General features: G+C 43.1%; 1 protein-coding gene across 1 annotated transcript in view; it reads left to right on the top strand.

The window, feature by feature from the left end:
• Window positions 1–27,661, top strand: part of LOC133444388 (zinc finger protein 469) — a 269,822-nt gene extending 242,161 nt beyond the window's left edge. Inside the window, exon 5 of the mRNA XM_061722144.1 lies at window positions 14,576–27,661. Coding sequence (XP_061578128.1) covers window positions 14,766–26,543 — 11,778 coding nt within the window. The 5' untranslated portion in view covers window positions 14,576–14,765 and the 3' untranslated portion in view covers window positions 26,544–27,661. The remainder of the gene's footprint in view (window positions 1–14,575) is intronic.
• The last annotated feature ends 243 nt before the right edge of the window (window positions 27,662–27,904 follow it).

Below are 27,904 nucleotides of genomic sequence, written 5' to 3'. Positions count from 1 at the left end.
CGTGTACCTGAATCAGTGGTGGTGTTGTCTACACTGCTGAGAACTAGCAGCGATCCTGCTTAATCAAATGACATGTGGTCTTAGTGCTGGGCTGTTTAGCATGGACTAGATCAATACTAATGTTGTATGGTGTTGGGACACGAGGGACTGGATCAGTACTGGTTCTGTTTCAGCCACCATGGGTCAGTTCTGCGCACTCTCTGTGGTCAAGCTGTGACTGTATGAATGGCTTCTTGCAGTCGCTGTACAGAGCCTCATTCTTCTCACCCTCATCTGAGTATGACATCCGAGGGGGAAGCCCAGGGAGCCTGCAAGTTAAATGTTTTCCTATCCCACTGGTTGGAATGGACGTATCGGGTGCTGTTTTAATGCATTTAAAGTAGAAAAACAAGGCAGTGTCCAACGGCCAAACGACAAGGACAGTAGTGAGAACCCGACTGTGGCTGTCTTTTTTGCAATATGAAAGAGGAAAGCAAAAACATCCACTACAGTCACAGACTGCTTATTAATGCTCTGGGTTTGTTTGTCTTTAGAGTCACTTGCCCTCTTTACCATGCCCCCAAGAGTCTTAAATACCCCTGCCCCCTTGGCCCTCATATGATCCGTATGTAAACAGTCTGACTCAGGTGGAGTTCACTATTCCCAAACTCCTGTCCTCCCGCCCTTTAGAGGTCTAGATAGGACAGCGTGAGCATTCCAGGAATAGCAGCATGATTCCCCACCTGCTTAAGCCCCCATCAGACACAGATCCAATTTTCCTTGCACTTTTTCAGCACACATATGCAGAGGATTTATTGAGATACCTAACAGGTATGTCACTACCTGTTAGGTATCTTTACTAGTGTCCGACCGATCAGCCTTTTTTTCGATTATTTCGACCGATAGCCGATATCAGCCGATACGATTATTACCCTTTTTTACCTTTTTGGGAGAAAACAAATTTCAATACAAGAATTCATTTTAATGAATGGTGAGCAATTTATTGCTTTAACTAAGAAGGACAGCAATATTCACTTTGCACGGCTCACACATCAAAAGTGCAAATTATGGAACATCAAACAAAACAAGCAGCATTTAAGTTATTAAAAATAACATTAAGTGAATTTTCTCTTTACATAAAATAAAAAAGCTGCCTATAAAAAATTAAGAGGAATAACAGCCTCAATTTTTAGAACAGTCAGGCACAATACTCCCAATTCCCAGACCCAAACCCCAGCAAGTGCCTACTTGGAGGTAGTAACAGTAAGCTAACTAGTACACATGACAAACAACCAAACAGTACAGGTTGTGAAAATGGCTACATAGGTTGTTTTTTTAAGTGCAAATATTTACTTAAGTTTACTTAAGTTTGAGCATGTTGAACATTCTTAATACAAAAAGAAAATGCAGTATTTCAGTAAATTTCTTAATTTTTCTTTAAAAAAAAAAAAAAAAAAAAAACGAAATTATTTATTTTCGATTTTTTTGGGGGGGGAGGCCCATACCGATTATTAATAAAATTATGAATATCGAATCTTTACCATTCTTTTTCAGAGGTCGAAGTTCCCTCTTTTTTCTGACTCTCCTGTCAGAAAAGAGTCTTTCAGCGTACATGCATCCAGTCAGACAGACATCGTACAAACACTTGAACTTGGAGCATCTCATTTTTTCCAATCTTAAGGGGGAGCAATAACACTGCTTGTCTAGCAGGGTCCACTGTAAAGAGGGAACGAGCAGTTTGTTTATATCAGAGAGAAGAATATTTATTAATTTTTAAATAAAGTCATTCTGAGGTTGTTGAGAGAGCAGCAGGGAGGAGCTTTGGGGAGAAGATGAATAGGGTCCTGTGCTCAGCCCCTGGGTGGACTGAACCCCTCTGTGTGAGCTTTTTTCGGCCTTGGCACACAGGGCCGCCTGTGAGGAGCAGGTCGGAAGCAGGAAGTGGTCGTGTAAGGCGATCTGCAGATGCAGCACAGAGCTCCTTTTCAAAAAGCAGACCCCTCAGTCCCTATTCTACACAGCGACACACCAGGTAGTCCTCCTGCTGCAGCTGCATCAAAATACAGCTCATACCCACACAGAACTGATAGGAAGAGAGGGAGGGGGATGTGACAGCCAAAGAGAGAATGGGAGATAAAAAGAAATATGAAGTGTTGCAGAAATATGATGGTATGCAAAAACTCTGCGACGCAAGTCAGTGATCACAGGGGAAAAGCGGTTTATTAGAGTTCAGCTGAGGCCCATACCAAATTTCTGTATGGCTGAATGACACTCAAAGTTGTTGTTCGTTAAATTCTCTGTTGCATAGCAAGGAATGTTAATGCACTTTGTGTTGATATACTACAAAAATCAGATTTAATGCCTCAGATGTACAGTGGATACTTTTCCATTCTGGGGGAACCTTCTTTAGCTGCATGTCTCTGTTGCAGAAAAAGCTACTGTATCATCACATCCTGCATCTGAGCAAGATTGACAGTCTGCTTTCAGAGCCATGGGACCTGCTGGAATCTGTATCCTCTCTGCTTGACTTCCTCTCCCTCTTGCCGATCCCCACCTCCCACCCCACCTTTCCATTTTCTTTCTCTCTCTGTCCTTTTTTTAAAATTACTTTCCTCTTTGTGACTTTTTGGATTTCGCAGGCACCATAATTATCGTAGGGAAACTACTGAACTTTGTTATATAGTATCTGATTTCACATCCTTTAACTGCACAAGACCACCCCATTCTTTTCAACATCGACAGATAGTTTTTGCAGCTGAAAATACAAAGAGCTTCACTCACAAAGGTGGACCACAGAAAAAACACCACTTTGCAGGAATTTGAGGCACTCAAACTAGTCCACATGACATTCCCCTTATTTTGCTTTAATTGTCTTGGCTTGTCAAAACTATTACACACCATGCAGCCTTGTTTCCCACAGCAGCAAGCAAACAAACAAACCCAGCGAAAGAGCAAAGTTGGAGTACTCCTTCATTTTCACCAAATGACACCTCAATTCAGATTCAATTGTTTCAAATAAGGCTTTTGTTCATCCAGGATTCAGTGATATTGTTTCCAAGCTCAACTTTAGGCACGGCAGACTTCAGCTGGTTCGCTTTAGCAGAGCCGCTGAAGGGAGCCAGTGAAACTTTTTAATGATGTTTGTTCAGAGGAGGCAATTTTTGCCTATCGGTGTGACAGTCCAGTAGCATTCCTGATTGAGTTGCAGTGATGTAAAATAAACTACTGAAGCAGACCCTTCAGAGCTGTGAGTTACACTAGGGCAGCGTACGGTGATGAAGTGCTCTGGTTAAATCTCCTAAAGTACATGTTTCTGGCAGATCCTTTGATGTGGGCCTTTGAAGGTCAGTACGGAAAGTCTTGAGAGCCTGTGGACCATAAAGACAGGCATACTCTGATAGTCCAACTCGCCCCCACTATACAAAAAAAAAAGACAACAAAAAACTAAAACAAGTTTGCTAAACTTCAACTAAGATACACCTGTTTTTTCTCTCTATGTGTTTTTGAATAGCATGTCATGCATTGACACAGGCTACTTAGGAAAGCCTGAGTCGTAATTAGTTCATTTGGACATTTCCTTGGGCTATTTAAAGAGAGGCAGGCAGAGTGAATTTGGAAAATGCTGGTACTCGTTCAAGCACACTGTGCCTGGAATTCCCTCTTTACCGTTGGCCAAGGGACTACTGATTTTGGCATTGCTGCAAATTGGACCCAAGAATAAAAATGGGAAAGGGTGTGGGTGTTTTGTTTTTATGCTTTTTTTTTTTTCTTTTTCTTATTTGCTGACTTTCCCACCCATCTCTGACTATAAGATCTAGAACTAAGTAGTGGAGAAATACCTCTCAGGTTCGCCCCCAAACCACTTAACTCCAAATACCCTCAGCTTATGGTCTTATTCTTTGAGTTAGCCGTGTTTCCTCTAGCATTAAAGCGTGACTGCCAATCATGCGCATGCTCCATTGACATTCATCTTAAATCTTCTATAAATATTTTTGCTTCCTCCTAGCACCAACCCCCACCTGCCCTTCAGTTCCTGTGGCCTCGTCTCAAGAAATGCAAGAAATATTCTTTCATGTGAGAATTGGTCAAAGAAAAAAAAAAAGAAAGTGTAAAGACAGACGGCAAGAAAAACAGAAGGAAGAGAAGATGCTTAATGGTGTATCTGGCACTGTGGTTTGAGGAGGATGGAAGTTGATTGATTATAGTTTTCAATCCCTCCTCTTGTCTCTGTCCCACCCTGCTGGTTGTATTTCTGAGCTCTCGGCGTACGTCAGACATTACCTGTTGCCAAGTATATTGGAAATGAATCACTTCCTATCACGAGTCTGATCTCCCTTTGATTCAAATGTCTACATGCCAGTCTGTAACCTTAGCATTAAATTAGACTAAAACACTGCTACGTTTGTAAAGAAACATTATCTCTAATGCCTTTTAAGTGTCTGCTTTCCCAACAGTGTTCATTCCAGTCACAGAATATATAATGAAATTATGCAAGAAAGCACTTGTGCAGTCTACTAACCCACTTCACATAGATCCACATACATACAATTATATTTGAATGGCAAATGTAGTCACACGCATAGGGCATTTGTGTAAAACCCCAAACATTCTCTTTTCTTAATTACTAGCATGAACTTAGACCAACAGTTCATGTGCAAATGGTGCTTGCATAGATCTGCCGGCTCTGTAATCGCACAAGAAAAACTGTATTTCATGAAAATTAACTTGTTTTGTTTGGCTTTTGTGGTTTTCTATAGCCTGTTTTCTCAAGGTTTACAGAAAAATCCTTTTTTTGCCTTCACATGTCAGGACTTGGCTGTAAGTCCTCTTGTGACAGTGCAAAGAAACCTCTGTCTTACAAGTAAAAGTCTTACTTGAAGGTGAAAGGTTAAGAGTGTGGCCTGGAGGTGCATTGAGCTCTTCGAACACACTTTCTCCTAATGTTCCTCAGTGCATATCTGCCAATCTCAGTCTGTAGAAATACCACTTCATAATAACACTAAAGCAGGCTCTGTAAAGGCGAAAAAATCCTGAAGGTCATTTTTATTTTAAGACAATCTTGCTTGATGTGGTCTGTACTATTGTTGGAACTTCACTCAAACACATGAAATGTTTTAAATTCCAGATGATGGTTGGTTTGCATTTAGTTCTTTTTGCAGAAGAATATAAAATTTCCTAACTGCTCAAAACATCAGCTCCCACTGTGAAGCATCAACCATGTGCCACCTGTGGAAATCATTATTGAGCTTTTTTGACGCTGAACAAACAATATCATGTGCTGAATAAGTATTTTGCCATGTATGCACTATGTATGAGGGTAAGTGAGCTTCTGTCATAGTGGCACAAGGACATAGTTATCTGCAGCCCTGCCTGTGTGTGCACGCTTGTCTTGGTTGAGTTTGTTCAGTGATTCATGGGTGGGAGGATGGCGGGTCAGTAAGAAAAGGCTGGGGCCCCAGAGGCCACTGATACTTTGGCTGTAACTCTGCCTCTGCAGGCCCAGTCTCATCTCTGGACTTTCACCTATGCGGTGCGGCTCCACACTCCACTCACCGCCTCTGGCTTCCTTCAGCTAATGGAGCAAAGAGCATATAGTTCCTTCATAAATAAAAGGCTTCCTTCATAAAGTGGAATTGATCAGACTGTAAAGACGTGATTGTAGAAATGACTAAGTGACCATGGGACTGCATTAGATGATTCAGTAATAGACGTTAGGAATGGGTGATATTTTACCGTTCACGATATACCGTCAAAAAAATTCCTCACGATAAGAATTTGTTATCTCGCGATAAAAACGATAAATTCCCCTTGATGACGTTTTTGTGTAAAGCTGATTTTTGGAAGGAAGGAAGGAAGGAAGGAAGGAAGGAAGGAAGGAAGGAAGGAAGGAAGGAAGGAAGGAAGGAAGGAAGGAAGGAAGGAAGGAAGGAAGGAAGGAAGGAAGGAAGGAAGGAAGGAAGGAAGGAAGGAAGGAAGGAAGGAAGGAAGGAAGGAAGGAAGGAAGGAAGGAAGGAAGGAAGGAAGGAAGGAAGGAAGGAAGGAAGGAAGGAAGGAAGGAAGGAAGGAAGGAAGGAAGGAAGGAAGGAAGGAAGGAAGGAAGGAAGGAAGGAAGGAAGGAAGGAAGGAAGGAAGGAAAGGAGAAAAGATGATGGGAAGAAGGAAGGAGAGAGCAGGAGGAAGGAAGGAAGGAAGGAAGGAAGGAAGGAAGGAAGGAAGGAAGGAAGGAAGGAAGGAAGGAAGGAAGGAAGGAAGGGAGGGAGAAAATAGGAAGGGAAGAAGGAAGGAGAGAGCAGGAGAAAGAAAGAAAGAAAGAAAGAAAGAAAGAAAGAAAGAAAGAAAGAAAGAAAGAAAGAAAGAAAGAAAGAAAGAAAGAAAGAAAGAAAGAAAGAAAGAAAGAAAGAAAGAAAGAAAGAAAGAAAGAAAGAAAGAAAGAAAGAAAGAAAGAAAGAAAGAAAGAAAGAAAGAAAGAAAGAAAGAAAGAAAGAAAGAAAGAAAGAAAGAAAGAAAGAAAGAAAGAAAGAAAGAAAGAAAGAAAGAAAGGATAAATTCCCGTTGATGACGTTTTTGTGTAACAAACATGGCGGATCTGAGAGCAAGATAGATTTATAGTTGAAAAGGTGGAGTTGAATTGGTATTTTTTTTATCGTTATCGGGATAAATGCCAGAAATTATCGTGATACCTTTTTTAGTCTATACCGCCCATCCCTAATAGACGTGTGAATGAGCCGCATCTGCCTTCTTGTTGGTTTGTACAGTATGTCAATGTTAGAAAAGGAAGATGGAAGAGAAGATAATGCTGGGTTAAAAGCTTTTTTTTATGTGGCACAATTGCATGCCACTGTTCTCATGGTGAGAATGTGAAGTTCATTTTTCACTTCTTTGTTGTCTTTGCTGGTTCAGTTCTTTTCAGTAATTTGATGGACAATTTAAACTAATGATTTATTATTTCCTGGTAGTGTGTGGCTAAAGCAGTTGAAGTTGACGTAGCCATATTTCATCCCTCAGTCCTTTCTTACATGTGTTGGGGGGCGTCCATCCATTAAATGTACATTCTATAGGGTTTTTCCTGGAAAACAATACCTAATTGTCTTAAAATGGCATACAAGTAATTAGATTTTAACCTCATTTATTATTTTGTAATCAGTGTATGATGCTAATTAGGCTGGCATTTCTCTTCTGACACGTGTAAATCTTTGAAGCACTGTTAATCTTGCACTAGGCTACACAACCAAAACTAATTGCTTGAGGAAAATCCTGTGCTACAGTTCCCACTGCAATAATTCACACGGATATTATGTACTAATATCTAATATGTGCACGTGCAGTGTCCTAACACACAGCTTATGTTACTAAATGATAATGTTAGATAAAACTTGATCAAGGTAATCTGCTCTGACAAGTTAATTCCAACCAGCAAGTTGATGTGATTGATTTTTGTTATCCTTTATAGAATTTGAATCAGGGGTTTTGAAACTGTGATTGATGAACTACAGTTCCCAGGTGGAAACACTCATAGTGCTCACTGCTTGTCTCACTCCTGATATGTCAGTCCACATTTAAAAAATGCTTTAACAAGGTTAAAAACTGGATTTTCTCAACACTCTTCATTACTTAAAGCAGCGCAAACAAGTTTTATATGATAAAATATGAGTTTCTCATTCATTTGAAGGAATATTGCGTTAATTTTAGGATGTTCTCACAATCTTCCATCCCTTGGATTGACAAAAACAACAAAGTAACTTCAAACACCCGGGCAGCCACCTGGAATGCCATTTTAAACTTGCTTTTACCTCTCTACATGGTTTATTGCAATCACTACATCTCGTTTGTAGGTTTGTTTAAGGAGCAACAGGTACTTGTCTTTCACGTACCCTCTGCAATCCTCCACCTGTCAAGCTCACTGCTGCTCTTAAGTCCTACCGCATCCACCTGTAGGCTCTGAGTTAGGGCTGGGCGATATGGACCAAAAGTCATATCTCGATATTTTCTAGCTGAATGGCGATACTCGATATATATCTCGATATTTTTTCTGTGCCTTAATTGGGGTTTCCCCCAAAGCATTATAGCATAGCATCTCTGTTAGCTTCATTTTTTCTGAGGCAAACCCTTAAAAAAACAGTCAGTTTTAATACAAAGCCTCGTGCCAAATGTCACACAGGTTCCTTTATTAACAGAGGTCTGCACAATATCAAAATGCATAAAACAAATGAAATAAAAATAAACTGCCTGCATATATAGAATAAAAATGGTTCTTGAATAAAATAAAACAAATATCCCTTTCCTGCATAACAATGAAATTAAAATACACTGTAATTAATACAATGTAGACAGTAACATGCAGACTTATCCACTGAGGTTGACAGTTGTACAAATAACAAAACATTTGTGCAAATCTGAAATAAAACATTCAAGTCAATTTGTCACAAAATAAGCTATATCAAAATCATTAAAAAAAAAAATGTAAAAAAAAAAAAAGTTTTTTTTTTTTTTTTTAAATCGATATAAACGATATTGTCTCGTATCATATCGTGTTTGAAAATATATCGATATATATTAAAATCTCGATATATCGCCCAGCCCTACTCTGAGTTATGTTTATTACCTCAAACATCATATGAAATCTCCGTTGCGAGAGCTGAGTATTGTTTTATGATACCATCACACATCAGCAACAATGAACCATAGCTGCAGTGGACATCATGACGAGAAAAAGGTCAATCTTAGCCAACATATAAAATGTGTAAAAGTAACTGAACCTCCACATCCATAGTGGACCCTCGGAGCTACAAAGTTCCTTTGTGCCACTTTAAGGATGAAATGCAGCAAAGAAATATCCAATCGTGTATATGTTGCCAGTACTGGTACGTGTTATCATGCTAACCATCTCTTGGTTAAATTCAGAGCTAAAAGTGTGACCCCAGACTTCTTTGCAGTAATTACATTCAGCGTCCCACACTGCTGCTTATGAATCCTTGTCACATTCCATCATTGTTTCTTTTAAATTTAATAACACCTTAATGATTTTGATAGGCAACCAAATACTTTCACCAGACAGAAGGAAAGACAAGCAAATATTGACACATTGAAAACGGAATGCAGAAGAAATAACACCTGAAAGAAGTCTTTTGCCGTTAAGGATAAGATTATTGTTGTTATAAGTAGAAGTCAGGAAATTTTGTCTTGGTTACCTTTTCACTAATATCCTCTTCTACTCTGACATGTATAACAGTCTATAACACTCTATACCTATTTCTTTCACGACCACACAAGTAATATTCCATAGACAAGCAGAAATCCGGGAATCGGGGTCAAAAAATAGGAAAAAATAGCCTTTAAATGCTCTGAAACAAAGATTCCATCATGTTTGTGGAATGTTGTGGTTAGCAATATGGAAACAGACTGACTCTAAAATCCAGTGGTTAGAAAAAAATAAATACAAGAAAAAAAACTTGTCTGAGAAGTAGGAAAAACTTGGAAGGGGGTAAGGGGAGCCTCTGGAATTACACACCAAAACTCCTTTAACACGCACGTACACACATAAATGCACACAGACACACACAGTCACGCTCCCTGTATCTTCCCCACTGAATAGCTAACCACATTGGGTGAAGGGTGGGGTTTGGGGTGGAGGTGGTATGGAGGCACAAGTATAACTGCACTTACTGTTTCTTTTGAAGCACTCAGACATTGACAACTTTCAAATGTTCTTTCAAAAGTTGACTACTGTGAATATCTGATAATTTGTTAGTTTTCCTACATTCATCTTCAATTGAGAAATGAAGATGAACTGCTGGTAGGTTGCAACCGTCGGCACGTCTGTATTGATGGCTTCTGTTTTAAAAACTAGCGTAGTGATAGAGTCATGAAATCATGCTGGACTGTCTGACATATCTCTCTTCCTCTCTTGCCTTTAAACAGACATAAGCGCTGAGATCTTAAAGGCAAAAATGCTTGCATAATGGATGTTTCCAAAAATACAGAGGAGTAGGCAGGCACGCTGACCGAGGTTCTGGCGGAGCGCCCTGGCTTGGGCCCTGGGCCAGACGTTTTCACTGTGCATTCCCCTCGCTGGCCCAAGTGGGCTGGAAGAGGTGTGAGGGGAGCAGTCAGACAGCATTTATACCGCCACCTGATCCTCCCCCCTGCAACCCTCCGATTACGCAGCCCGCTGGACTACAGATGCTGAAACCTCACCACTCCTACTTACTCAAATATCAGCCTTTGTACAATTTCCCCACTCTTTAATGGCAATCCCTGCTACCCTGGTAATGCCTTTACTCTCTTCTCCATCATCTCTGATCTCATCATATCCCATCGTCATCTATCTTCTCTTTCTCAGTGGTCTCTGAAACCACTCTGTGATGATATTTCAGTGTGTAAGCATCTGGAAAAGATGAACAAGTAAGGAAATTCCTGCTGATGCCAGTTATTGATTTGTGTTATTATAAAGGAAACCATTGTTTGGCTGTAGTAGTACTTTGTGTCTTTGGGGAGTCATTGTCTTCCGGATATAACTGTTTTTGTGGTGCCTATGTAAAGGTAAAAATTGCTGAACTTTCTATCTTAGTAGCTCGGGTCTGGTTTTGCCATTTCTTGTAGCCACCTTTGGGTGCTCTCCTGTTTCACAGCACACATCAACAGCAATCTTTAGTTGCTCAGAAGAAAGATTGCTCAGAAGAAAGATGCTGAGTCTGTCTTCTTTTTAAGTTTACTGACTTGAAAAGATTTAGAGCTTATTTGGGGTATTTGGTGGTTTCCCGCCTGTTGAAAAATAGAAACTAGAAAAACAGCGACGTAATGCACGAACGTGATGAATGGGGAGAGATTTTCACAGTGCTACTACCTTTTTTTTTCACGAGCCAACACCACATACATCCTGTACCAAAATGACATGAGGAAAAAGACCTTCAGGAAATTGAGTTTTCATTCAAGCACCTTTTACCCCACCCCCTCATTGCTCTGAGAAACCAACACAGACTCCTGTGAGAGCAATGAAAAAAAATTATCCACTTTTGTTCTAGTTAAGTGCTCGCACACAAACAAAAACACATATGGGACTATGCCACAAACATGCCAATTCCTAAACACTAAGCAGTCTCTAGCATCAGGGTGGCGTTGTGGTCAAGCCATATGGGGCGCCACTGCTTGAGAAACTTGGGGATTTGACAGGAGGCCTCAAGAACACAACCACACACAGAGACGCACACACACAGCCTTAACTCACTTGTAAAACTCCACTAAAAGACAATTTATGCTACAAATTTAGACCAGTCACTCACAATCTGATATCTGTTTGTGCCCAACTTGCAATCCTGACACCACCACCACTTTCTTTTTACACAATCATATTGTAATTTCTACCTCTGAAGATAAAATTGAACAATACACAATAATACGCCTCCAAAAAAAGCATTTAAGTATGTGTAAACTCTGTATATGAAGTAATTCTAACTGATGTGGTGGAGATTGGCACAGGGGATGAATGGCCGGCTACACAAGGCTCCAGAGGAAGTCGACAGGGCATTTTTAAGGACATAAATGTCAACTGACAGCTGAGGCGTTGGTGCTATTTCTCAAAGGTCCCTGTGATACTCATACAGTTCTTTTTGTTGTTGGAGGCATTCATGCTAAGGCCCAAACCGCAACACCCAGTCTGGGCAAATACAATCGAGGCTATGATTTATGAATGTGACTGTTTACTCTGCGGAGCTGGATCAAGCGTTACCCGCTGGAGTCGCAGGCAGAGCCATTAACCCCAGTTTCCCCAGTCCGTGCGGAGATAGCTGCAGACATTCTGGCTTTCAGATTCTGTGGAGTTGTAAAGGGGATGTGATTTTTCACAACCAGGTCTAAACCTAGCAAGCTCTGGGCTTCAAGCTTCCCTCCCAACCTGTTAAATACCTCCCGAAGGTTTACCCGAGGATGACACGGGGAAACACATACCAGAGCGTTCATCTCTGGGTTAAAATGGGGAGTCTCTTCATGCAAGACCATTCCAGTGGTCTATGAACGTAAACAGATACATTGGCCCAAACATCTCATCCGATAACTGCTGTTCTCGTCTCTATACCTGTAAGAGAACCCCACTTAATACACTTCCAGCATTCACCCTTTGAAGCCTGTCAGGCTGTGCAGCCTCATTTACACTGTGAAGCAGTCGATGCACCATTTACCCGCTGGGCTTTTACTGTTAATAAGAAAACAAGACTTACTCCTTAGAAACCTCTGTGTCTTTCTTTCTGAGCAGGACTACGGATATGTTTCATCATGATTGTAGATGCTTTGTTTATTTTGCCAGGTTCACAAAGTATCCCGTTCTGTGCGTGTCTGTCATCATGTGCCAGATAATCAGGCCGTGCGTTATGTCAAATGGTCTTATCGTAGGATGAATGCTGAGATGATCAGTTAAGACTTCTGCAAAAGGAATTTTAATCTACTGCAAAGTAAATAAAGGTTTGTTTTTTTAATAAAACAAACTGCACATAGCTGAAATGTGCATGTTTTTACTTTTACTTACTTAATATAGGCACAATGCCTACCTGAAAGTAAGCTTGCTAAACGTATTGATGGCTTGTAACTTTGATGCTTTAAGACGCAGAGTCCTTTATGTAATTAAAACAATGCATTGCCATAAGTTAACTGATAAAGCCTAAGTCTCTAGAATGATAAAGAGGCTTTCAGAAAAGAAACAAAATCAGGTGCTGATCCCACAATGACCCTGGGAGCTTTAAAAACACAGTCCCCTAAATAGATTTATGAGGATGGAGATATTTACAGTATCTTTTTTTGTCGTTGCACTTTTGACCAGTCTTTAGCTTGTCTGAAAATTTATGGTGCAGATGGGCATCTTGTAATGGATGTGTTTGATAGTCTTCCAGGTATAGTCCTTGCCTGAGGGAGGAGCCCCGTGCAAATGTGAACACGTTCCACACTTTTTTATACAGTACTAGTGGGATTTCATCATTTAATTAGTACTCACTCCCCACAGGCCAATACTCCAGCAGACCTGTAAGAATACCCCTTAAACTGTCATGAATGGGTCCTACTATAGGAGACTTCAGGGCAGTGGATGGTAGCCAGATCAGGTAAATAGAAGTCTTTTCCAACCAGAGGCCTCCCCCAGCTTTGGTTCTGATCAGGGGAGGCGGACAAGAAGGTGGGATGAAACTTTGGTTACCAGACCTAGAAATTACATTTTGGTGCTAACTCCAGGTTTCATTTGGTCTGACCTCAAAAGAAGCAAAAGGCCAAAGTAAACTGGGACTTGAGAAGCGGTGTCTGGGATGCCTGAAGAAAAGGCTACAAACGTCAGTGTGCCCACAGTTCTCACTGTCTCAGAGCCGGCTGACTAATCCTTGATATTCCTCCATGATCTAAACCTGAAGCCCTCCGTAGCCACAGAACACTGTGGCATTGTGTCCCTGTTTTTAAGGAGTCTGTGATTCATTTGCTGGCATAGCTGTTTGGATCCATGTAATGTATTTTTTCTCATCACAGCACTGTAGTGAAAATTCATCTTTCCGAGACAAAACTGGTTTCATAAAAATTCCTTGTGTGAAGGATTTTTGTCTGTCAAGTACATCCACTCCCTGCTGTCATGGAATTCAACACTCAGATAAATCACTGCTTACTTGTTGAAAATGTATCCTCTAATTCTTTTTTTTTTTTCAATAATATAATTTTTTTAATAATTTGTGTGAGTATGAGTTGAAATGTAGCTGTTTGTTGAAATCCTCTATTGATTAGAGTCCTGTTGAATTGTCTGCACTGCTGTGTGTAATGATGCAACAGTGCTCTCTGCTGGCAGAAACGGGAAGCACCGTATCTTTGATTAATCCCATGATTTTTTGTATTCAAATGCACTGTTTAAACTAATTGGAAAAAAATACAATACAATACAAATATAGATAAGTTCCTATCATTCCCTGACGCCCCGGTCTGACCTCACCCTTCATTGCAAAACATAAATGACCAATTCTAACTCTAATAACTATTTCTGACATTATAATGATATATTGTTTCATATTATTATATTAAGTTATGAAATCTCTTGGGATGTTAAACTATAGTATTATATTGTAATATATAATAGTATGGTGATATAATTTGGTTATATTTTATAATATTTTATACAAATTATGTTATATTAGGATATTACTATATTTATTATGCTATATTTATATGATATCATGCTACACCACTCTATATGATAATTATTTATTTGTTCACTCGAATCAATATTCTCAATTTATGTACCTATTTTCATCACCTTATTTACACTCAAACACAGCACGCACACACACACACACATACTGATGCTGTCTTTTGTCATCGTTTGCACTGTATGTTAATAAATAAAATAAAATAAATAAATAAAAAAAGTCCCTATCATTCAATAACGTGAATTATTTGGTTCAGAAATTTCTCAACCTCTATTTTCAACATTTAGACCTTTTTTTCTTTTTTTTTAACTTTACTTCACATTAAGGTTGTATTACCAGGTTCTGAGAAGATGCGCATATAATATATTCATGTATTAAATTCCTAATTATTTAAAGCATGTCTCCTAATCCTCTCCGTTCTTATTTCCTTCCAGGTCTGCTTCACTTCTGTACCAGATCTGCAGTCCACAATGAGGGTGAAGAGATGAGCTTGCAAAGAACAGCCCTGTCCCTGCAGTCCCTGCCCTCGGACATTAACTGAATCCCGTTCCCCACACGAAGATGTTCCTGACTCCCAGATAGCACTTCTGAGGACCAGGCCTTCACAGCACAAGACTGTGCACCATGGCAGGAGAGACTCAGCGAATGCACGCCGTCAAAGAGCTCAATGCTGAGTGCAAACAGCAGGATGAGGGGACGGCGCTGGAACAGCACAGTGACAAAACCACAAAGGAATCTTCCGAGCACTTTTCAAGCACAGGCACTGAGGCCAGATTCAGCAGCAGAGGGGCCAAGGCTGAAAAAGTAGAGAAGGAAAGGGACTGTCCACAGCAGCGTGAAGCTGTCATACGGCCACAGCAGGCGGGGAAGATTGACTTCAGATCACTGCAGAACAGATCAAAATTTGCCACTGACAAGACTTGGTCGAGTGGGAAGGGCAGTCCCCAGTCGCCGAGTGCAAAGGGCCGCAGCCGAGAGAAGGTGAAGCGGTCGGGAAAGACAGAGCGTGGAAACCCACAGCAGCTGTACAGACTAAGCATTACAAATCCACGGACTGTTGGTATCGCCTACCCACAGCAAAAGGTTTTGCCACCCAAGAAGTTGGAAACCAGACGTGGCCCGGTCCCTGACAACTACAGATTTCACGTTCCCAGTATACCGGAGAGAGAGATCGAGCTGCAACAAGAAGAGCTCAGCTACAGCCGCTGCTTCCAGGATACTCCCCCCAACGTTACCTCCCCAAACTTTACCTCACAGGTGCTGGGTTCTTCAAGTGGAGCGTCATCTCACCATCATCCACCTATGTTACAGCAGCAGCAGCCGGCGTCCATGGAGAACAGTGCACAGCCTGGCGGTCAGCTGATTATGACTGACTTTCAGCTGAACGGCTCTAATTCATGGCAGTCTCCTGAAAGGACTTTTAATGGTGCTATCTATGGAGTTTCCTCACAGAAATCTACGGCCCTCTCAGACGGCAGTAAGGCAAGTGTCTTTGTGCCTGTTCCCTTCCAATATGGATATCACTTAATGGAAGAATCGGCTTCTAACTCGTTTTCCTGTGAACAGAACCTCCAATCTCAAGACTTCACAAACTCTTCTCTAGGCTCTGTTCACGTTACCCACAACTCTTTTTCCTTTACACCTGGAGACGGGCAAAACGTCGCTCAGAACAGCACTCAGTTCAGCAGTGAACATCAACCGGAGGACAGAAGTTCATATCCCCACCTCTCACAATCACAGTTTATTCAGGGGGTGGCATCATCCGTTCAGTGTCCCAGGAATCTGAGTGAGGACTCAGCGAGCAGCGACAGCTCCGGCTCCGGTTCACAGCAGTCAGAACTGGCGAAGACCGCTCTGCCGGAGACTACAGACAACATGGTACAGGCCGCCACTCGAGATGCAACCATCACCTCGGGGAGTAAGAGAAGCTGTCACCCAAAAGACTCAGCTGCCAGCCAGAGAACTCTCATTCAGGGTAGCGTGCACGCGGGAAATATTTCACAAGGTCCAGGTTCCCCCATGCATTTTCCCAACAGACCGTTTAACAATCCTCCAGTGAGCAGCATTTGCACAGGGCCAGTGCCTTTTGATAAAAACATCAACAGTAAGGTTTTGAATAGGTTGCCACACTCGTGGGAAGGACCTAATAAGACGTATTCACCGCCTGATCAGAACACGGTTCAGTACAATGACATGAATGAGAAGTTTCAGTTCCAGAACATGACAGCCGTCGATCAAAGGTCAAATTCATCTAAAGGCAGCCGAATGGCCTGGCAGCAAATACGGCCGACCTCTGCCATGCCAAACCCAAACAGAATAGAGTTATCGAGGCAAATAAGCAATCAGAAGCTGTCTTATGTAGTTTCCCCCTCCGAGTGGCAGGATGACGGTAAATCACACAAGCAAAACTCTTTGAAAAGCCCCAGCTCGTTTCAGAACAGCAGAAGTAGCGACGGGTTTTCAAACCAAAGACGAGACACTTTAAAACACAACACTAACACAGTTTCAACTTTTAAAGTAGAAATGAGCCAAGCGCAAGTATGCGATTCCAAGAACAAGGCAGTATATTTTGGGCTTAATCAGTCTCTTCCACCAGCACTGTCAAGAAACTATAACTATCCACAATTACAGGCCCCACCTGTGGGGCTGATGATGGTATCGCCGTATGAATCCCCTTTGCCCTCCCCAATTCATAACCCCGCGTCTAGTAGTACCTGCTCCTCCCTGTCCCCGGCATCCACCAGCCCGGTTAACATCAGTTCAGAGGACAGTCAGATGTCAAAGTCAGCACCCCCTCATTCCTTCTATAATCAGACCCAAGGTAAAATCCAGTTACCCTCAGATCACCTGAGCGCTCACTCTCACCAGTTCCATTCGGAGGCTCAGCAAACCCTGCCCTACGCAGCAGACAGGGGCAAAGAGGACATGATGAGCTACCAGCAGAGCAACTCGCATCCAAAGACAGCTCTGGATGGAAGCAAAGGTTACATGGATAGTTTTGGGGTGGAGCACCACCAGCCTCCACCGCCGTACTCTGCACACCAGCTGTTAGCTAGCTCATTAGCCACAGCAAATCTCGACCAGTTAGACGTGCTTCTGACGTGCAAGCAGTGCGATCAGAATTTCAACAACCTGGCTTCATTTTTAGGCCACAAGCAATACTGTGCTCAGCACACGTTTGCACAAAATGACCTCAAAGACGTGTCGAAGATGGAAGACAGCAAAAAGTTCCACGTAGAGCCGGTTAAAGCAGTGTCCGCTGTATCCAACGTCTCGCTGTCAAGGTGTCCTTCTGATCTTCACCTATCTTTACTAGGCCTCAACAAAAATGGAGAACTGATATCTGACAGTGAAATAAAGGGAGATAGTAAAGATGATCCACTGAAACTAAATCTGTTTTCTGGTTCAGGTAACCTCCCTGTTCCTCTGCCAGACCTGGAAATGGAGGATGCCAAATTGGACAGTTTAATTACAGAAGCCTTGAATGGACTGGGATATCAATCTGACAATGCAGAGATAGACAGCAGCTTTATTGATGCGTTTGTTGACGATGACCTCATCACTGTCAAAACATCGTCAAACAAACAATGCATGAAAACTAAAGAATCCCTGGTCTTTGAGAGCAAAAACAAGCAAGCTGTCGACGACAGATCTTTCACGCAGGGAAAGTATTTTTATGACTCTGATGTTGAGAGCCACGAGAAGGTGTCTGTGAATTTGGAGCAGGATGGGAAAATTAACATTAAAAAAGATATTGCTCATAAAAATTCAAGAATCACCTCGAGGGAGAAGACGTGGGAACAAGAAAGCAAAGTGAAAGAAGCAAGAAAGCTGTGTAAGAGCGAGGAGAAAAACACAAACACACAAAGGCTTCTCTTATCCAGCAAGTTCTCTGAGCGTTGTGGTTTGAAAAGCTTTCAGGACAGCTCTGCACTTCAGGGGTCAGCAGCCTCACAGGTCTCGCCATCTCCAACCTCCAGAACAGTATCTAAAGAGAGCAAGAGGAAAGGCACTGGAGGGGGCACCTGGAGCAAAGAACTTATTCACAAAATAGTTCAGCAGAAAAATAAACTTCACAAACTCCATGTAAAAGGTACGAAAAACCTTCAGTTTTCCTTAGTGATGGAGAGACTCCCTCCCACTGTGCAGAACCCTGCGTTTGGGGAATACGACTATGTGTCAGACTCAGATGATGAATGTGAGCCAGTTAAGATAGCAAGCCAAGGCCGACTGAATCAAAGCAGTCGCTGTAAATACACATACACCAAAGAGTGCAAATGGAGAGCAAGGAGCGAAAGGGACCAGGCGGCGTGGAGACACGAGTCGAAGGAGTGTTTCCAGATGAAAAAGAGTGAGGAGTTGTCCCTCTCGCCGGAGAAACACGGCTCTCACCAGAGAATCAGGAGGAGAGGTAGCCGGTCATCCACAAGCAGTGACCTCAGCACATCTGTGAGTGTTTCAAGCGATAGCATCAACAGCCCCAAAAGCACTGACCGTACTGACTCAGACAGTGAAAAGAAGACAGATAAAAAGAGAGAGTCGCCAGAGGATCAAACCAATGACAAGTCCTCCCCTCAGAAGGTATTTAAGGAGTCCAGCACACTAGCACTTACGTTCACAAAATCTCTCAAGAAGTATAACGCCAACAAAGCCATCCTTTCTGATAACAGAAACAGCACAGAGGATCAGAGGAAATATTGTTCCAATCCTGAAGCTGCTGATCAGCCGTCATACCCGCAAAAAACACGAGACCTAATAAAGAACACTGAAAAACGAGGAAAAGCTCACACCAAATCCAGAGAGAGGCTTACTCATAAAAAGGAAGCGGTCTCCGTAGTCGGTTCAGACAGAAACACTCTACAGAGAACAGACAACCTGCACACTAAAGAAGAACCAACACGATGTAGCGGCACGGATAATAAGACGCCACAGTTTGAGTCGCACTCTCCTGCAATCACCACAGAAGCTGATTTTATTACTGAGGGAAAAACAAAGGACAGAAGAGGAGAGGGGGCTCAAGCCACACCGCCAGAGTTATCAGGCCCGTTGGAGAAACAGAGCAACAGTGCCTGCATGGTGAAAGAGGCTATTACTTTAGTCAATGACCTAGACACACACAAACCGGCATCTCTCTGCCAATCTTTGATGGATGAGGTGTGCCTTTCCCCAGCTGAAAGTCAAAGCCCATTAATACAAAAAGATGCACTACACCTCATTCCCTACCCTCTGGATCAAGAGCAAGGGCTCATGAAATCCCCACTTTCATTTGACACGTCATCAATGTTTGCAGAGCTCGCAGGTTTTGACAGTGGTCTTTATTCTGAGATGCCCATTCAAAAAGAGGCTTTCCATTCACTGGAGAACACGGCTCATAAAAAGGAAGAGTTTGTGTCATCTTTCTCTCCCTTTCTGGAGCAAAGAGACTGGAGCCTCATCGTTAGCCCTGTGCTACCAGATGAAATATCTCAGTACAAAGGCAACTCAGAGAAATCAAATGAGAAAAAGACAGATTACAGTCATGTTCCTTTGTCTCTGCCAGAAAAAATAATTGACTACAGTGCAAATCTCAACAGCTGTGCCTCTGAAGACGAGTTAGAGATAAAGAGAATAGTCAATGAGCTGGAGAACCAGCTACAGACTACGAAGCTGGAAAGCCCTCCGATACTGACTCAGGACTCCAAGCAGCTGCAAATGAGCAAATTTTCACCTTTACGACTGGGTGACGAGTGTGAGAGGGTGAGCAACGGCTTGAACATGAAAAGCCCAGAGCAGAAAATACATGCACCGGTATCGAGGATTCCTTCAGAGCCTTTCCCTGAACCAGCACTCCCGTGGCCCAGTGCGTTCCAGTTTGAGTTAATGGATGAACATCACAGCCCCCACACTCCCATTCCCAATGTACCAGCAGCACTGGATCAGCAACCGCTCCGTCCTGAGCAAAAACCAGAGGAGGAAAGTTCTGAACATCTGACTCCCGTTGAAACAAAGGAAGAGATTTTAGAACAGAAAAGATACACAGAAAATCTCATGAAAAGCCTGGAAGTGATTTCAGACTCTATATTCAGAGGAGATCCTATTATATCAGTACACAAAAAGCAAAATGTCAACTCTCTCACAAGTCAACAATATGAAGAAACTGAATGTCAGGCGAGTGATGCAGCTGAGAGGGAAGATCGCTGTGAAAAAGAAGCAATTACCGGAAAGGAGAACATTTCATCACGTCCAAATATCAATGAGGGGAAGGATGAAATTGAATTCATTCTGGATGAGTCACAGTCATCTCTCTCCAACAAGACTGACCCTTCAGTCGGCGGCAACCAGCCAATTCCATCGCAGCCAAGTGAACCCACGGAGAACAGGGATTACATGCCAGAGACTGAAGTCGCAGCGGAGGACGATATTGCTGCAAATTGTCACATGACGGATTCTGCTAACTGCCCGAGTGTTGAGGCACGTGACCAGGACAATGTTGAAAAGCCCCACGGTAACGCAGACAACAATGTGAATCAACTGATTAAAAACAACATGGATTGCAGTGAATATTTGCACGCAGAGGCAGGGAAGGTAATCTGTCCTCTCCCCGAGGACCGTCCATCCTCACCAGCTCTAGCTGATCCCCCTCAATGTATTAGTGAGAATGTGGCAGATGCGCTGAAAGAAGAACTGGAACAACAATCTGCCCATGACAATAAACGTACCGAAGACATCGTTTCATCTTATGCTGGTGAGTTGAGGGTGAAATGCTCGGACAGTGTAACTGAGGAAATAACAGCTAATGCATCAAAACCGGATGATTTAACAAAAGCTTCTCCCTCCCAGAACTCAAGTCCTTTAAATATGTACAGTGAAACAGATACACCGGTGCAGATTTGTAGCACAGAAGAGCCCTGCAGTCCCATCATGCAGGGGGCTGATATAGAAAGCTGCTGCTCACCCCTCCATGACATCCAATCTACAGAGGGACCAAGCAATCTGTTGATCCTGTCACAGCCTGACGGCATCATTAACGACGATCCCTGCAAAATGACTCCTTTTAATGAGTCATTAAAAACCGGAGTGGGTCTCGTGTTTGAGTCGACTCAGAAACAGGAAGAGAATTTGAACGTTCAAGTCATCAAGGAGGATCTTCCTGTTGATTTCATGGCAAGTCAACACAACTCCCCGTGCAGAGAGGATGCAGAGGAAAGTCACTGCATCTTTTTAGACACCATCTCACCAATCAGTCCCCTTTTATCAACCTCGCATCAAAGACCAGCGCAGAAATTTGAGCCAGAAGAGGATTTGTGTGATCCCAAAAATGAAGGTATCGACCAAGGCTCAGCTCTAAAAGCTAAATCTCCCATAGTCGAGGATGACAGTCAAACTGTTGAAGAGGATGTGAGCAGCGATGAATTAAACCCCACGGTTGGGAAGGACGGCTCTCTGATAAGCACAGCTCAGATGGAGCTGAGAATCACAGAGTGTAAAATGCCGAGCGTTGAAGCGGCCGTCTCCTCCCCACTTCCTGTAAGCAGTGCAGCAGAACCAGCAGAGGTGGGAGACGGCCTTGAAAAAAGTGATCTAATGTATGATTTAAAGCTCAGTCCTCTCAACTATAACAGCATCTCAGACGAACCTCCACAGCTGAATCAGTACGACTACATACCAATATCACCCGCCAGTAAACCTGAGGAGAATCTCGAGGCCGAGCGGCGACCCAGAGATAACCCTGAATCATATGAATTGAGCGTTAACCCTGCACTGATTTTTAACCCGACTGAGACTGATACAGCGGCGTCACTTAACCCAGATCCTTCAGCCAAGCTGCAGTCATCAGATGAACCACTCGTCCTCCAACAGAGTATCAAATTCACAGATTTCACAGCGGATCTCCCCGCTGAAATCTCAAAAACAGATTCCTCGGCTGGTAACGTAAAGACAAGCTTGGATATTTTCCACGATCCCGCCGAGCCCGTCGAGCATTTGCATATACAGGCTGACCTCCCGAGCAAAGCTGAAACAGAGAACTCACATTCTCACAGGGCTTCTGTTCAAGACGGCACTCTTCTCAAAAAAGATTGTTCAGATGGTCCACCCACACCCAAACCACTCATCATCTGTGAGGAGGAACAAATGCCCCCTCCACCAGAGCAATCAGAGAAACAACCCGCAACAGAGACGGGCAAGTGTTCTGCAATTCAGCAAACGCACAGAGAAGCAACGCAAAAAAAGACACAGAGCAGCGGTTCCCAACAGGGCAAGGTGCTGTGTGATATTTGTTTAATGTGTTTCCGGACTGTGCCGGGCTTAAAGAGACACAAGGCCATGAAGCATTTGGTCAGAACTAAAAAATACATTGGCCCACAAAGCACAACATCAAGCCATCGGGGGACTATGCTTATTTATGAAGCATCGCAAACATCAGAGAAGAAGCATAAAGATGATTCACAGACTTGTTTTCCAACAAAAATAGATGGCCTGCCGGAGATAAGTAGCTCCCTCATATCTAAAACAGCAGAGACTGAGTCAGTCCTGGAGGAGATGGCCACTGGATGTGCGGGTGTAGCAGCAGAAGATAAGACGGGCCATCAAAACCCTCTGCTGCCAATAAAGGCAAAAAAAAACACTAAAACTCGAAAGAACAAAAGCATGGAGCTCAATCCTGACCCTTTCTCTGAAGAGCTTCTGAATATATTAAAAACAGACATACTTCAAGCTATAACTCCTGAATTCAAAAGCAGCGCAACACAAGAGCGCAGCACATCCCCGGAGATAAAAATCAATGACAGAACTGTTGCTGGAACGGAGGAATTACCCCGCCATGTTACTTCAGATTCTGCTTTTGACAATAAACTCCAATCTCCAATAAAAAAGCAAAATGTACCTAGTGAAACTGTGGAGATTAATCAGATGGCTGACAGAGAGGAGATGAAGTGTGCGAGCATGGCGAAGATGGGTAATTTGGAAGTGTGTACAGACAGTAATGTGGAAAGTGTGTCTGTAGAGAACGAGATTATCAGAGAAAGTGAGTCCAGAAAGACTCCGTGTGCTGTGGAGCAGATGTGTGACCTGAAAGGATCAGAGGACAGCCTTGCCCAGGAGATTCTTAGAAAAGTCTCTGCAGAGATAAAATGTGAGCAAAACAAAAAGCCCTCAGACAGTGTACATCCTCTATCCTGTTTGAATTCACCCCCCCTCAGTCCACCCAGCATCAGTCCGGATCTCCGGGCCATACTCGATGATGACACCACATTTTCACAGCTGTTCCCTAGAGATGGGGAGGCAAAGCGCAAAAAATGCCCAAGGGTGTATACCAAGAGAAACAAAAGACAGAAGTTGTCCCCCCAACCAGCTGTGACTCCAGACTACCTTCACCCGGAAACGTTCTCGCAAAGTAAAGAGGATTATGTGGAGGCCCAAAGTGAGCAGACATTCACTGACAATCAGACCAACCACTGTGACTATGAGACCATTTCTATTGATGATGCCATCATGTTGAACATGTGCCACAACAGCACTTTAAAGACTGATGGCAAACCACTGCCAGAGGTTAAACAAAGCGATCAAGAGGATCTCCATGAGGAAGTCAAAGAGATCAGCAACAAACCCCTGAATCCACAGGAGAGCACCATCGATAAATCTACCATCGAATGGAGTGGCTCCGGTGACTTTAGTGGCCTCGATGCATGCTCTTCAGCGGCCTCTGAATCCAGTATCAGTAAACCAGATGTGCCAGCTGTGCCAGCTGTGCCTGTCCCTGTGCCGCCTGCCCCCCACGCCGTGGAGCCAAGTGTCACGGAGGCCGTTCAAACCTTCCACAGCATCGACATCCAAAACATCAACACCACATTCCAGCTTCCCGAGATTCAGTTCTTTGACTCCGATAAAGACATCGCAGTTACCCCTCCTCTTGAAACTGCAGACACGGAGAGCAAAGACGATGAAAAGTCGAAGAAAATGACAGAACGGCGAGGCAGGAAGCGACAAGACGGAGGAATGAAAGTGAAAGATAAGCAGTACAAGTGCAAAGTGTGTTTCACTTGGTTCCTAACCCTGGGTGAGCTGAACTTCCATAAGCTCTCTCACAACCCCTCTCCACCACCAACCTGTTACATGTGCGTCCAGCGCAAATTCAGCTCCAGGGAGCAACTGAGAGACCACCTGAGGGAGAAACATGCCAAGAACAAGACAGGTATCTGGACTTGTGGAATGTGTCTGAAGGAGATATCAGATGTGTGGATGTACAACGAGCACTTGCGAGAGCACGCCACTCAATTCGCCAGGAAAGGTCAGACTCAAGGCTCCATGTTAGGCATTCCAGGCTGCTTCATGCAAGAGACAGCGGTGAAGAATTTTATCTCCTCAATTATGCAGCACAGGCCCAGCAAAGTCAATAAGGATTCCAGCAAAGCTGCTAAAGAGCAGGAGAAAGCTGTTGTTGCGGACTGCGCCGTAGCGGAGAGGAAACCCTCGGAGGGGGCTGAGCCAAAACACCACAAAAGTAAAAGCAGCGGAGAAGCAGGTGGGAAGCAGACCGTGTTAGCCCCACTTGAGGTCCTCCACAAAACAGAGACACCCAAAAGTGTGGAGATGCATCCCAACTGCAAAGACCCGTCGAGAGACTGCCACCACTGCGGGAAACAGTTTCCTAAACCATTCAAACTCCAGAGACATTTAGTGGTTCACAATTTAGAGAGGATTTTCCTGTGTCACAAATGCCCCGTCTCTTATCAGGAGGCCCAGGAGCTGAAAGATCATCTGAAGAGAGCTCACGAAGAGGTGGATGAGTTAGATTCCAAACACACCACCCTCTACACCTGCGAGCTCTGCGCCGATGTCATGCATGTGATCAAAAAGTCTTTCATCTGCAGCACCTGTAACTACACCTTCTCTAAGAAAGAGCAATTTGATCGTCACATGGAAAAGCATCTCTCGGGGGGGAACAAAATTTTCAAATTCCGAGGCGTCCTCAGACCTGTCACCGTGTCTGTATCCAAAGAAAATGAATGCGATTCGCCTGCGAGTAAGAAGAGGAGAATTCTCTCCGACAGTTTGCCAGAAAACAGCTCAGACAGCGGCATTGCTAGTGTGAGCTCACAGCACTCAAATCAGAACGCTGACACGCAGTCTTCAAAACCCTCCGTGTCCACGGCCGACGACTCCACACAGACCACTGCCAACGAATACCACAACAACACCAACAACACTAATGTGAAGACAGAGGACATCGCTGAGGACTACTCCCAACTACTTGTAGAGCTGGAAAAATGTATTCACATGAGCTCGTCTGAGTCTGCTACGCCCAAGGAGGAGGAGACCGACCTTACTCCCTCACCTAATCTCCATTCAGAGGTCAATGGGAAATCAATTACCGATCCATGTGAAGTGAAAGAGGAGAACGAGTCGGTCTGCATAAGAGCAGAGACAACTTCATGGTCAGCATCTAAAGAGAGAAGTCCTGCGGGGGAGGAGAGGGTTAAAGCTAAAGAAGGTGACACTACTGAAAAAGATGGGAAAACAGCCCCTGAGACCTCTTTTGTCAGCCTCAAAGAAAACCAGATCCTTTTAAAGACACCTGAGTCTGCAAAGCATGAATTAGCTGCTAATGAGATGAACCAACAAGGGGGTGATGAGCGGTGGCATCACGCGTTGTCTGGAAATGACAGTAAACAGCAGGTAGTATCTCAGGGTGCTGAGCAGGAAAGTGGTAGTCGGATGAGAGACGTTGCCGCGGCTCCAGTAGCTGAAAAGACTAAAAACAGCAATCCAAACGCCAGCACAAAGACTACAGAATCAACACCAGTCCTTCACTCCAAGGCTCCCCTCAACGCCCCGGCCTCAAACGAGGACAAGGACTCTGTGAAACAGCAGAAGAAGAGGAAGGACATGAAATCCCCGCACACGCCGCAGCGGGTTTCCCCTCCAGCCACGCAGGAGAACTTTGGAGTTGATTCCAAAGCCAAAAAGAAATTTCGCCCAAGCAAATGTGCAAATCCCTCCCTGCAAAGAAAGTCAGATGGAGCCAATGAGTATCCCGTGCTGTCGTCGGTGCGGGACGACGTTGTCAGCAACAAAATAGTTTCCAAGTGCAAGACTGTAAACATGAGCATACAGTCAAAGAAGAATTTGCTCGATAGCTGTGTGCAAAAGAAAACTGACGTTGTTGCCCCTCAGAATGGGGATTATAAAGCCAAAAAGGGACCTCTAGGGAGATCTGTGCATCCTCCTGTATCTAAGGTTTCCTCAGTTCCTATGAACAATTCTCTAAATAAACCAAAGCCAAAGATGGCCGTTAGGTCAGTGGAGAGTCATTCCTACCGGACCGCAGAGTCCCAAAACTACCTTTTGAGTCAGCTGTTCGGCCAAAAACTCACTAGCTTTAAGATTCCTTTAAGGAAGGACACATCAGAATCTATTAACTGAGGAGGAGGGAGGGGAAGTGTGAGGGATCTGTGAATAAGAGACTGTATATTTTCACAGTTATAAATGTATAAGACAATTCATTATGGTGAATGATATTGCACAGCTCTTTTCTGTGAAATGTTATCTTTAAATACTTACATAGTCACTTTATGTCTTCTTTGTACATGTGTTGTTATTACACAAATGTGAGGACGAATGGCAGATATGAACGTTGGGTCAAAAATGAATATGCTAGTTGAGGAAATCATTGAGATCTGAAGAGATTTTATTTCAATTGCTTAAAGGAGAGGGAAAAAAAGAATACTTGAAAACCCAGCAAGAAATGCATGTTCATTTTGCATTCATCACATGAGGTTTCAGTCTTTCTGGCAAAGGACCAAATGATTTCACAGCTGACTTGGACTGTTACCCGTGCACCTTTCATACATGCGTCCAATATATTCATTTTGGGGTTCTTTTGTTTTTTTAAATTTTACTGTACTGCAATGACATTCATCATTACAGGCCTTTTGTAAAAACATTACCTGGTGCTACATCGTGTTTACTTGTAATGTGAATGCTCATGTGACCTCTGAAGGGAACATGAGATCTGCCGCAGTTACAGTATGTACATCCAGCTGTTTTTACTGGTTCTATGTACTTTATTGAGCATACTGTGTTAACCATCCAACTCAAGCATATGTAGGCCGATACAACTCATAATTAGGAAAACTTCAATTGTATAAACTCAGGTGCACACAAGGACATCACAGTCCCAAGACCTGTATTTGGAGTTTTTCCCATGCACTGATAATACCACACACAAATTACAATCTCATCCATCTGTGTTTGTAACTCCAAATGTTTAATTATGAATAGTATTTACTAGGACAACAAAGGTGCTTTATCTTGTTTATACTGTATGTACCTTATATTGTATAATATTGTAGGTAGTTTGATGTTTGGTTTAATGCTTCATGACAAAGTTTTATTTTAAATAATGTGCAAAATGAATCAGACTGAAAAGAAAGGGAAATGCAGCACCTCTTCTTGCAAGTTGTAAAGTGGTTCACAAAGTGCCTCTTTTACAGTTGGTTATTAAAGATCTGTATTGGTCTCTCCTTTGTCTTCTCCTCCTTTGTTCGGGGAATGTTTTGAAAATGTTGCTGCTTCCCTGCAGACTGCATCTGTCACCGCATGCATCAAACGGGGGAAGCACTGGAAGCTGCTTGTGCCTGGAGGCTAAAAACAGGTGCACGCACAACAAAGGCTGACTTCGTTTTATTTCCCTCTCAGATGAGCACTTCAGTTTGCTCACTTATCATCTGAAAGATGAGCACAATTGCATCTTTTACTACAGGGAAAGCATTTAACAGAAGAAA

The sequence above is a fragment of the Cololabis saira genome, chromosome 5 (genome assembly GCF_033807715.1).
Source record: "Cololabis saira isolate AMF1-May2022 chromosome 5, fColSai1.1, whole genome shotgun sequence".
NCBI lineage: Eukaryota > Metazoa > Chordata > Actinopteri > Beloniformes > Belonidae > Cololabis > Cololabis saira.
This window is presented reverse-complemented; position numbering and strand designations above follow the sequence as displayed.